Source organism: Coregonus lavaretus (genome assembly GCF_964263955.1).
Source record: "Coregonus lavaretus genome assembly, chromosome: 17".
Lineage (NCBI taxonomy): Eukaryota > Metazoa > Chordata > Actinopteri > Salmoniformes > Salmonidae > Coregonus > Coregonus lavaretus.
Window position 1 is genome coordinate 3,883,173 of NC_140004.1, and position 11,929 is coordinate 3,895,101.

Sequence of the window (11,929 nt, forward strand, 5' to 3'; positions counted from 1 at the left end):
TTGCGCCACTGGCTGCTCGTGGCTGGGTTTCCCTTTGTAGTCCGTAATAGTTTGCAAGCTCTGCCACATCCGACAAGCGTCAGAGCCGGTGTAGTAGGATTCAATCTTAGTCCTGTATTGACGCATTGCCTGATTGATGGTTCGTCTGAGGGCATAGCAGGATTTCTTATAAGCGTCCGTATTAGTGTCCCGCTCCTTGAAAGCGGCAGCTCTAGCCTTTAGCTCGGTGCAGATGTTGCCTGTAATCCATGGCTTCTGGTTGGGATATGTACGTATGGTCACTGTTGGGACGACGTCGTCGATGCACTTATTGACAAAGCCGGTGACTGAGGTGGTATACTCCTCAATGCAATTGGATGAATCCCGGAACATATTCCAGTCTGTGCTAGCAAAACAGTCCTGTAGCATAGCATCCGTGTCATCTGACCACTTCCGTATTGAGTGAGTCATTGGTACTTCCTGCTTTAGTTTTTGCTTGCAAGCTGGAATCAGGAGGATAGAATTATGGTCAGATTTTTGTATGCGTCTCTGTGTGTGGAGTAAAGGTGGTCTAGAGTTGTTTTCCCTCTGGTTGCACATGTCACATGCTGGTAGAAATTAAGTAAAACTGATTTAAGTTTGCCTGCATTAAAGTCCCCGGCCACTAGGAATGTTGCTTCTGGATGAGCATTTTCTTGTTTGCTTATGGCCTTATACAGCTCATTGAGTGTGGTCTTAGTGCCAGCGTCGGTTTGTGGTGGTAAATAGATGACTACGAAAAATATACAGCTTACCTCGATACTACCTTAACATTAGACATTGTGCACCAGCTGTTATTGACAAATAGACACACACCCCCACCCCTCGTCTTACCAGACAAGGCTGTTCTGTCCTGCCGATGCACGGAAAACCCAGTCAACTTTATTTTATCCATGTCGTCATTCAGCCACGACTTGGTGAAACATAAGATATTACAGTTTTTAATGTCCCATTGGTAGGATAGTCTCAAACGGAGCTCATCCAGTTTATTCTCCAGTGATTGCACGTTGGCTAATAGAACGAATGGTAGAGGCAGGTTACCCACTCGCCGACTAATTCTCACAAGGCACCCTGATCTCCGCCCCTTGTATTTCCTTATTTTCTTCAGGCGAATGACGGGGATTTGGGCCTTGTCTGGGAGCAACATTATATCCTTTGCGACCGACTCATTAAAGAAAAAAATCTTTGTCCAGTTCGAGGTGAATAATCGTTGTTCTGATATCCAGAAGCTCTTTTCGGTTTAAGAGACTGTAGCATCAATATTATGTACAAAATAAGTTACAAACAATACGAAAAAACACACAAAATAGTACAAATAGTTAGGAGCCCGTAAAACATCAGCCATCCTCTCCGGCGCCATTCTCTATACCCCCAAAAACTATTTAAGTAGTACTTTACACCACTGTGAATCTGTGACATGGTACCAATGTGACCAAGTGGTTTGTAACTTTGCGCCACGAGATTGTGTTAGCCCGCTGAGCTAAAGCATTTACTCTGGGAGCTAACGCAACTCTTCAGGTCTCAGGCAGGGTTACTCATCAGTGTAGTTCACCGCCCAACTGCCATTACACTTAAATGACTGGATGTGAGCTCCAAATCGGTAGTTTGCACAGATGATGTATGAAAAGCTTAAGTGGTTCTATACAATACAATAGCCTATGATCTGATAGACTGTAAATAGGCATATTCTCCTTATATAACCAACAATGATAACAAAATATTATCTTGATTTTTCTTAATGTTGTTATTAGCATAAAATACTATCTAATAGTTATTATTACAAATCAATGTCACTGTCTGAAACAGAGAAATATAATTATGTTTTAAATTAAACTCTTGATTTAATTCTCTCACGTGTTGTTTTGTTATTTTTGTATTGTTATTTTTTATTTAACCTTTATTTAACTAGGCAAGTCAGTTAAGAACAAATTATTGTGTACAATGACGGCCTACACCGGCCAAACCCGGACGACGCTGGGCCAATTGTGCGCCGCCCTATTGGACTCCCAATCACGGCCGGTTGTGATACAGCCTGGAATCGAACCAGGGGGTCTGTAGTGACGCCTCAAGCACTGAGATGCAGTGCCTTAGACCGCTGCGCCTACTCATTTGAATAGGCTACTAAAACTCTGCTCTCTCTCTCTCCGTTGTTGCCTCAATTCCTGAGACCTGCCTCATTATGAGGGTCAGGGGGCTATTATAGATTGTCAAAGCCAAATAAAAGAATCCTGAAAAGATATAAAATATTTTGTTAACAGCTGCAGCCAAGGCAAGGATTGGTCCAAGTTCTTGATGTGGGTGTAAATAATTAAGAATATTATAACACCTAGACATTAAGTGTATCTTGTAAATAAAACACCTGGTATTATTTACAATGTTAATGTTGATTTTAAATATTGATGTTATTCCCATAAAGGTTTTTCATATTTTAACTGATACGTTCAACTTTTTTCACAATGGTACAGTCCAACAAAAGTTGGCCCCAAAAAGAGTAGGCGACGCTATAAAGACTAGGCGATACTGAAAAGTTAGTTAGAAAGCAAGCTTACGGGGATAAATACGCGCTTAACCATGGAGCAAACCGAAGTGATGAAACCAGAAACTCTTGACGATCTGATCAAAATTTTGCATAAAATCTTTGAAAGTGACAATATCAATGTGGAGGAGGTGCAAAATATAATGGAAGCATATGACAGCAATCCACAGGAATGGATGAAATTTGCAAAATTCGACCAGTTCAGGTAAAAACAACAACTAATAAATAGGCCTATGTTTATTATTTCGAAAAGTATTATTATTATTATAGCTCTTATATCGTTTTTATTGAGTAGGCCTGTTTAATTTAAAATATATCCTATGGCCTGATGATAAACATACTACTTTAAAAAATCTGTTTAAATACACAAATATCACTAATTAGGCTATATGCAGTTATCACCTTATCGTGAAATCCTGCAACTAATAGTATTACAATGAATTGCAAAAACTCCAGTCATTAACTTGAAATTGGTGGGGTGCTGGTGAAAACTTTAACTTGAAATGTGTAGCACAAGATATCAGCAGGCAAAGGCCCTATACACATTCAACGCATGACAAAGGCTTCTTCTCATGGGATTTAACGGCAGTGTGATATCTCTCATATTTGCAATCTATTATATTGTTAATATAGCCTACATGTTGCATTTTAACTGCAAAACTAATTTGAATAGGCTAATAAAAAAAGCATAACTATATTAAACTTGCCATGTAAAAAAGCCTAAGCAATAGATTTAATATTTGTCAATTATAGCCAGGCATGCATGCTCTCACTTTAAAATGTTCAAAAAGTTACATTCGAAGATGTTTACAACAGAATGAGACTTTCAACGTGAGTTTCATTGTGTCCTTCAACAAAAGAAAACGCTCTATCCACAGTTTTCCCGGCTTGCACCATAAACTGGGGGTTGTTTTGGTTCTTGTGGGGGTAAATGGGGGGTGGGAACCCGTCCGCCAATCAGAATTTAGAAGCAGAATCATTTTGCGTTTGCGGTATGATCACACACTTGGGAATGCAGCTGCCACAAAAACACGAATTTCTATGCGCTCGAAAACGTGACCAGTGTACCCATGCAGAACGAGGGAACAACGTGTCTTACTCGAATTACTTTATAGACGTAATGTCTAGACGTAATATAATTTATGAGTAGAGACGTGAGCTGGGCCATTTGCGGTTCTATATAATCTGATATTAATACTCCTTTTGCAGTACTCCTAATAAATGTATATAGGTCAATCACTTAAGAAGGGGCTCTATCAAAAGCCTAGCATTTTGTGGTGAATTTGAGAGTAGCATTTGTAGGTCTTTGCACAGAATTACGGAAATTAGTGGATAAAACAGTGTGGTGCTAAAACATCATTTTAAAGTTTTCTGATGAAGTCCCACAACTGGTAACAAAATCCATTGCAATCCATCTTTTCAAAACCCTATTCCTCTGGTCTTATTCTGGCACTAACTGTGTAACTCGAGAGAATTATGCCTCAACTGACAGTGCAAACTAATGAGCTTTACCTTCAAGAATGTGAATGTCACTGCTTGGCATTAGTATTTGTGACAGATGTTATGCATTTACAGTATTGGGGTAATATTTGTGTTCCAGGTACACAAGGAACCTGGTGGATGAAGGGAATGGAAAGTTCAACCTCATGATACTCTGTTGGGGAGAGGGTCACGGCAGGTAAGACATTTTTTTTGAACAATGATGCAAGTTATTTGATCTGAGGCAATGAAATCCCTCTTACTTCAGAATTAATATGGTCATTAAGGTGCTATGTCTATAGCAGTGTATATATTGGCAGAACCAGTGTAATTACAATATATGACTTGTCAGATAGAACATCAGTAGAGGTCTAGTGAAATGAAGAAACAGGCTCCAGGTAGAAAGTGTATGGAGATAACAAAGTCCAATGTTCTTGTGAAAGTCAACGTTATGCAAGTTTCATAAAGATAAATACATTTTTGGTAACCATATAATAAATTGCCCTTTTGAAACAAACAGATATGGACAATTGGTCGCGTTGTTTGAGGCACAGAGAAAGGTACATCATTGTAGCTAATATAGTTTGAGAAGTGAAGTTGTACTTTTTGTCAGTAGATGTGTAATATACAACACAAAAGGCAGAGAGTTTCTCTTTAAACAGGACTTGTATTTTAGAACTAATGGTCGTGTATATACACGTAACCACATGTTTGATTGCTGAGCCCCACATAACACTGTTCTGGCACATTCTAAGACTGTCTGTTTTCCACCACTTGCAGCAGTATCCATGACCACACAGACTCCCACTGTTTCATGAAGTTGCTGCAAGGCCAGCTGAAGGAAACGCTTTTTGAATGGCCCGATAAAAAAACATGCAACATGGTTCAAAAATCTCAGAGAATCCTACAAACAAACCAGTGTGCCTACATCAATGGTAAGATTCAAGACAGTTTAGTATTTCCTCAACATTGTTTGTCAGACAACATAAGGAGGCATTTATTCATATGATTTACATACATAATATCGTATCGTCACCGTTAGTCCTGTGTAGCTCAGTTGGTAGAGCATTGCGCTTGCAACGCCAGGGTTGTGGGTTCGATTCCCACGGGGAACCAGTATGAAATTATAAATACACATGTATGCACTCACTAACTGTAAGTCTCTCTGGATAAGAGCGTCTGCTAAATGACTCAAATGTAAATGTCTGATGAAAACGTCTTAACGCAATTTTTGTCATGTTCTTCTTTATTTTTTATTTATTGAACGCAACAACTACCCTCAATGTACTCTGAACATTTAGTGACTCTAGGACCAATAACATTTATACAAATAGCTTCTAAAGTTTAATAATTGTATGTTCGTTAATGGGAAAATATGGGACTTTTTTCATTTTCCTGAAAAATTTAATCAGACAGCGACGATATGCATGTATATCTTTATAAACATCCACTTACAACTGAATATCTTCACTTTCATGTATTTGATTGACTGAAATCTAGTTGTATATGTTAAAAAAGGATACGGTACGTATTATACAAATTCTTAATGTATACTCTAGGACTCTATGTGCTGTGTTTGGTGTGAAATTACCATAAGCGGAACTCACAGCTATGTGATACATGAATGTTCCACATTCTGGTGCCATATCTTATAAATGTGTGATGTTTATCTGTTTTAGATTCCTTTGGGCTGCACCGAGTAGAGAACGCCAGTCACACAGAATGTTCGGCCAGTTTGCACCTGTACAGTCCCCCCTTCCAGACCTGCCAGACATTTGACCAGCGGACTGGACACAAGAACACTGTCAAGATGACGTTCTGGAGCAAATTTGGAGAGAGGACTCCATTTGTAAGCCTTCTTTCTGAAATAGACCAAACACAGAGCCATAGATGTATAGCTTATCATAGTCATATCATTACCTGTTCTTCTGACTGCAACATTGGCTTATTAAGTCTTAATGCCCTAGATATTATCTCCAATCACTGAGGTAAAGTTGTACAACTTTCTTTTACCTAAGCGGATAAGTGCATCACCCAAGCCACAGGAGAGTGATGCAATATGTGAAAATATTGTTGAAAGGTGCCATATATTAGTTTATATTATTCAAATGGCTTGCTGTTGAAAGTCTATAGAGTACCATCAGACATTATATTTCATTCGAATGTCCCAGAACATTATTGAAACAATGGGACACCTGTTGTTGTCCCGTGAATGACGCATGGATATCTTTGAAAAAAAGTCCTGAAAATGGCTGGCAGTTTATCTTAGGCAGTTAAGATGGAATGACAAAAACAACATGTTTTGAAAACTATAAAAACTTGATGGTGTGTGGACCTTCATTAACTAACAGCATTGTTGTAAAAATTATTGTTCAACTAGACTGAGTGTTGTAAAAGTTAATGTTTGGTGACTATAGGATAATGAGATTAGATGTATTTTGGTATCTAAACATGACAACGCACCTGGTTTGTGAGCTCTTCACACTATTCTGTAAAGCTTATCTATTCTGTTGCCTGCAGACACATCTGTACTGTTAAGGCTACATTGACTTTTCCTTCCAAATGTTTACAGATGTTTAATTACGCAGGAAGTCTAAGTTGTTTCCACCCATTAAAGAACAGTACAATCAGCAATTCAGTGACGCCCCCGTAGTATTTAAAAATACATTTACTGCATTTTCTATGCGTATAAGTTTATATTTGAAAGGTAGGTTAAGAATTTCAGGATTCTGTTTCCAGAGGCCGTCAGATATGTAACAGAAAGACTGTATTCCACACGGTAATAGCTTTTAAACTATAGAGCAGGTGGGAGTCTGCTTTAATGTTCAGGCTGGCTGGGTGCTGTTAGGCTGGAACAGAACCAGACTGGTTCTGCTTGGGCTTTGCCAACAGCAGAGAGCTTATCTAAAACCCACAAATTGCACAAGTTTACCTTGACCAAACCCCTGTCTGGCCAGCACTATTACAACATCACTTGCACATAGGATAAGATAAGAGTATGGGCACACAATGATCTACTACCACTTACCTTACCACCTTTCCCCTCAATGAATTGACAAAATAAATGCTTATTCAGGTTTCAAATATTGGTTTAGTGCTGGATTCCTCTCAAATTTCTCCTTTGATGCATACCATGATGCTTCGTGCTATTGTCTAACTTACTGCACATTTGTCTTTTACAGGAAACCACAGTCTCACAAGAAAACAACTGAGAAGCTGAAGACATTTGCGTTTGGAATGACAATGTTGTAAATTCAGTCAACATGACACTGCAAAGAAGCCAAATGCGGACCTACAACTAAACAACCCGTTTATATTGGAAAGGACAGTTCAAAAGGACATGTGGGTAGTTAGAATGGCTTTATCACAGCCCAGTGTGAGCTTGGCAAAAACTGATGAGCACAGGATGAATGCATGAATAGGCTCAGCCATGGATTGAATCTGCTCTTTGTTTGGTAGGCCTGAGGAGACCCCTTCCCAATAACAGCATTCCTATGTGTCTATGACCTGTGTAACCACACTTTTGTATTGTTACGGCAGACGGTTGAAGTGTATGATGTATGAGTGGAAATAGGTTGTCTATTCAATCACATAAAGTGATGATCTAAAAGCATTCTGTGATCAACAGTTTTACACTCAATGGAGCACTTTTATTGCGGTATTATTGATTTTTACACAAAATTCTCTTAACACTTGTCGAAATAGTTATGTAACATTAAATTGTTTGTACAGTCAAATTAGTGTGGCAATTTGCATTTGGCAAAGGTAAAGCTTTATAAATGTATTAGAAAATACGATGCCTGTAATTTATATTAGCTGTGTTCAGTTTTTGGGGATGAAAAGGGGTGTTAATTGGTTTTAGCTATTTCAGTGTCATTCTTGAATGTGTTTCATTGGTTTCAACCTATGTATTTGGAGACTTGTCAAGGAGAGTCTGGACTTTAGGGGCAGGGTTGTATTATAATAAAGACATTGTTCTCACTTTTTCTCAGGATTTTGCCTGTTGTTTTAATTGTAGATGTATTTATATAGTTGATAGTTTACAACATAGTGCCACAATAGCATTGTCAGTTAAAGAGATTCTACAGTACTTTTGTATACTTTTTAGCCAATATTTCTGAAAGTAGCGCTCACGAGCCAAAAGCGGTCCCTGAAAATTGTGTACTACGTCACATATGTGCACCACATCATTGCTCTCGCTCTGCTGTGTGTGCATCTTGCTAGCTGTCACTCAAATGGCGAGGGGCTGAAGCTCATTGACTAGAACTCGAATTGCTAGGGGGCTGGCCCGTGGGGAAAATGGCGCAGCACAGCTTCCAGAAAAACAGTCGCTTTCAAACTTGGGATTTCGTAGCTAATTGAGGTAAAACAGTAATTCTGCTCATAGATTATGCATGTATGAACGACACATTGGCACATCCAGCCCAAAGCTGGATGCTTATAAAATAATTAGTAGTCGCCAATGTTCCGCAACATGTCTTTAAAATGCATGATATAAGATATTGTGAATGATAAGCTTTGCTTTGACTGTTGACCATTAAACATTACATATGTCATGAGATATTGTTGTGTGTGTGTTTATTTAATCAACTCTCCAACAAAAAATGTTTTGTTGACATTACTGATATAAAACCCACTTACTTTATATATATACTGATATAAATGCTCACTTAACAAATGTTTGCATGTACAGTACATTTGTTCTTGAAACAATCATGTATGAATGTGTTAAAATCTGAATTTGTCCCAGTATTGAATGTGGTAAAGTCTTGTCCTGGTATATGGTACACTGGTTAAAACAGTGTTTGATAAGAGACCATTTTTAATAAGGTGAATTAATAAGGCAATTGTAACTGAGATAGGAGGAACACTTTACATTCACCGTAGTTTGTGTTCATTGTGTGCATAATGACATTTGAATGAAACTTGAGAAAATAACCTGATTATGTATGCATAGTTCCTCTACCAACAATATCCTAATGCCAGTGATTCAGCTAACACGCATGTTCTCAAACATAGCAATGTATCAACTCATTGATGGTGAAATGGACTGCACACACAACATACTTTAAGCAAATGTTCATCACAGGGGAATTGTCGGTTATTTGGTGAGTGTACGTGCATGTGTGCATGTATCAAACGGTTTTATAATCTCAGCAAGGTACAGTAATCGACTAACAATGGATTAATAGAGGTTTAAGGATATAAAATCAAACGTTGTTCCTTCTACTGTGCCAGTGACTATAACAATCTTGCTGGCTTGGAAATATCAGATGGGCAGGGTTTTGGTCTAGCACCAAAGTACATCAAGTACACAAGCAACAGCTAAAAGTAGTGGCGTTAACTTCATGGCTATGGTGTCAGAATGAGTATAAATGTGTAATATAGGTTACAATTAGAGTTTGAGTTAAAAGACTGAGTTCATTATATTTCAAGATGTCATAACCATAGCCTGTTCCTTTCCTAATGTAACCATGCCTATGACCACAAACAGAAAATAGTTTCAAGCTGTACCAGAGCACTGTGGGTTTACAGCCCCGTCAGTAATGCAGCTAGGGGTCAGACAAATGCCAAAATATGCCACGTTGCTCATTTAACTCTTCATGGTTCAGAGGAGGCTCATTAGTATCCTATCAATAACTAAGAATGTCTAACTGACAGCGAGAATGAATTGTGTAAAACTAAGGATGTGTCCAGTAGAAACTTTGTGACCATAATGCGACCAGACCTGAACATATAAGGAGTTTGTCACAAATGAAAATTGTTACTGTATTGTGGTGGACTAAAGCCAAAGTTGCATAACTGTCTGGAGAGGACAGCATGAATTTTGTCAGTGTGCACCTTTTATTGGAGGGCATATTAACGTACCACACATCTTAATGGTACCTATTCCTAGGAACCTTGAGCTTAATCTGAAATCTGATACTGGCACTGGAAACTCAAATTAAACTTGATGATCACATGAGTTTGAAAACTGAGTAAGCAAAGCTTGAGGCAGTCATTTTCTAATTGGTATGACCATAGATAAAATAAGCTATTAATATGAGGAAGGATACATATAAATGGCATGGATGGTGGTGACTATCTTGTATGTACTTTGAAAACTAAAGTGAAATGTTCACTTATCTGATAAGGTATACAGTGCAAGAAACCATCTGACTACCCACTGGACATAATCATTGCAAATCATTTTGACCTCTGATCATTTTGTTCAGGAAAAACATTAATGTAAAATGCCCTCTCTTTCATAACACTGACAAAACCTTGCTAGATGCTGCTCATGCATGGATGCAGGTAGATACAACTAGTCCCTTTGCAAGATTCTTACAAATAAGAATCACAAACTTGAATGATTTTCACTGTTGCACTGAAAATAAATCAGCAGCACAAGCCTACAGGACTCAGTAGATTATGAAAGTATATTCCATAACATATTTGACCTTTATGAAATGTTTTCTCTTCATAGGAAATCTACTGTGCACATTGTTCTCAGTGGACCACAGTATCTTATCTTCAGAGCAGTGGTGACAGTCCATAAAACATAATTGCCATGTTTATTTTCCAAACCCTTCCTCTGTTCTGCTCTGACTATTTATAGCTATTGACTGAGATAGCACACAGCAAAGTGTGCATTCTGTCCACAAATGAAAAGGTAGTGTTCTATGATTTATAACCTAGAGAAATGTTATTACCACTCCTGCCAATTCAGAAAACAGACAGGGAATCAATTTGATGAAATAAAGATCAATTAGGCCATCATTCTAAATTATGATTGCTTCTCAATTATTATATCACCATTTTCTGAACATTGTATTTTCATAATTTCCCAACAATTTATTCGTTTTTTTATATCAGCACTTTACAAACACTTTACTGTTAAAAATATGCTCCAAGTTCCCGGAAACATAGAGAAACAGAACGTTTTTCTTTGCCCAAAACCTCATGCAGGAACAGGCGGTCTTTAACCAAAATCTTTACTGGCAAAATGATACGCCAATTTCCCAAAAACCTCTGATGAACAAAGTCTATCGGTGGGGTGGGGTGGGGTGAGTGTGCATAGCATAACCATCAGTATTAGTCTCTCTCTATGGAGGTCTGCATCCTCCAGCAGCTCAGATGGGTCAGATCAAGCAGCAGCAGGCTTCACTAATGACCGTAGGTTCAGGAAGGAACAAGATTCATCAAGGCAGTCAAGAGCCCAAAGAGGCCGATATTCTGTATGGAATTGTGCAGTTGAGTTACCCAATAATACAAACATGTTTCTGAAGTAGCCCCTTTTACATGCCATCAAATGTGCACTCGTGCTGTGAAAAGAAGCACAGTGTAGTGACATGAAGGCAAACACATTTAACTGAGGCCCCGTGTAGCTCAGTTGGTAGAGCATGGCGTTTGCGATGCCAGGGTTGTGGGTTCGATTCCCATGGGTGGCCAGTATGAAATATGTATGCACTCACTAGCTGTAAGTCGCTCTGGATAAGAGCGTCTGCTAAATGACTAAAATGTAAATGTCACTAGAGAAACATGTAGAGAAACTTTTTTCTTGGCCAGTCTTGCTAATGGAGAATGCAGTGGATCGAAAACGTGCCTATTCCAAAAGAACACTATGTTCAAGGTCTGGCAATCCACTTGCTGAAACAACTCCAATACCTTATGTCACCCTGAATAACTGAATGGAAGACATGGTAAACAGTAACACATCTCAAAAACACAGTACACAGATGCACAGGGCTTGCCGGGTGATCAATAGGAGCATGGCATTCATCCTACTATGTCTCAATGATGTGAGAATGGGGATATATTGGAGTGGAAAAATATAACATATTTGTTTAAAGAGGTCATTGTGGATACAAATACATCCAGGACACAATGTGTTCTCTTTCCAATAATTGCTCCATC

General features: G+C 38.5%; 1 protein-coding gene across 2 annotated transcripts; it reads left to right on the forward strand.

Moving 5' to 3' along the window:
• Positions 1 to 2,536: 2,536 nt before the first annotated feature.
• Positions 2,537 to 8,594, forward strand: LOC311144655 (cysteine dioxygenase type 1-like). 2 transcript variants are annotated; one of them, XM_084180705.1, is made up of 5 exons: positions 2,537 to 2,759; positions 4,155 to 4,232; positions 4,814 to 4,968; positions 5,713 to 5,882; positions 7,216 to 8,594. In XM_084180705.1, the coding sequence occupies exons 1-5, from the start codon at positions 2,590 to 2,592 to the stop codon at positions 7,243 to 7,245; spliced, it is 603 nt and encodes a 200-aa protein (XP_084036831.1). In that variant the 5' UTR covers positions 2,537 to 2,589; the 3' UTR covers positions 7,246 to 8,594. The 2 variants fall into 2 exon arrangements, with proteins under 2 accessions (XP_084036831.1, XP_084036832.1); XM_084180706.1 differs by lacking the exon at positions 2,537 to 2,759 and adding an exon at positions 3,557 to 3,945.
• Positions 8,595 to 11,929: the final 3,335 nt, after the last annotated feature.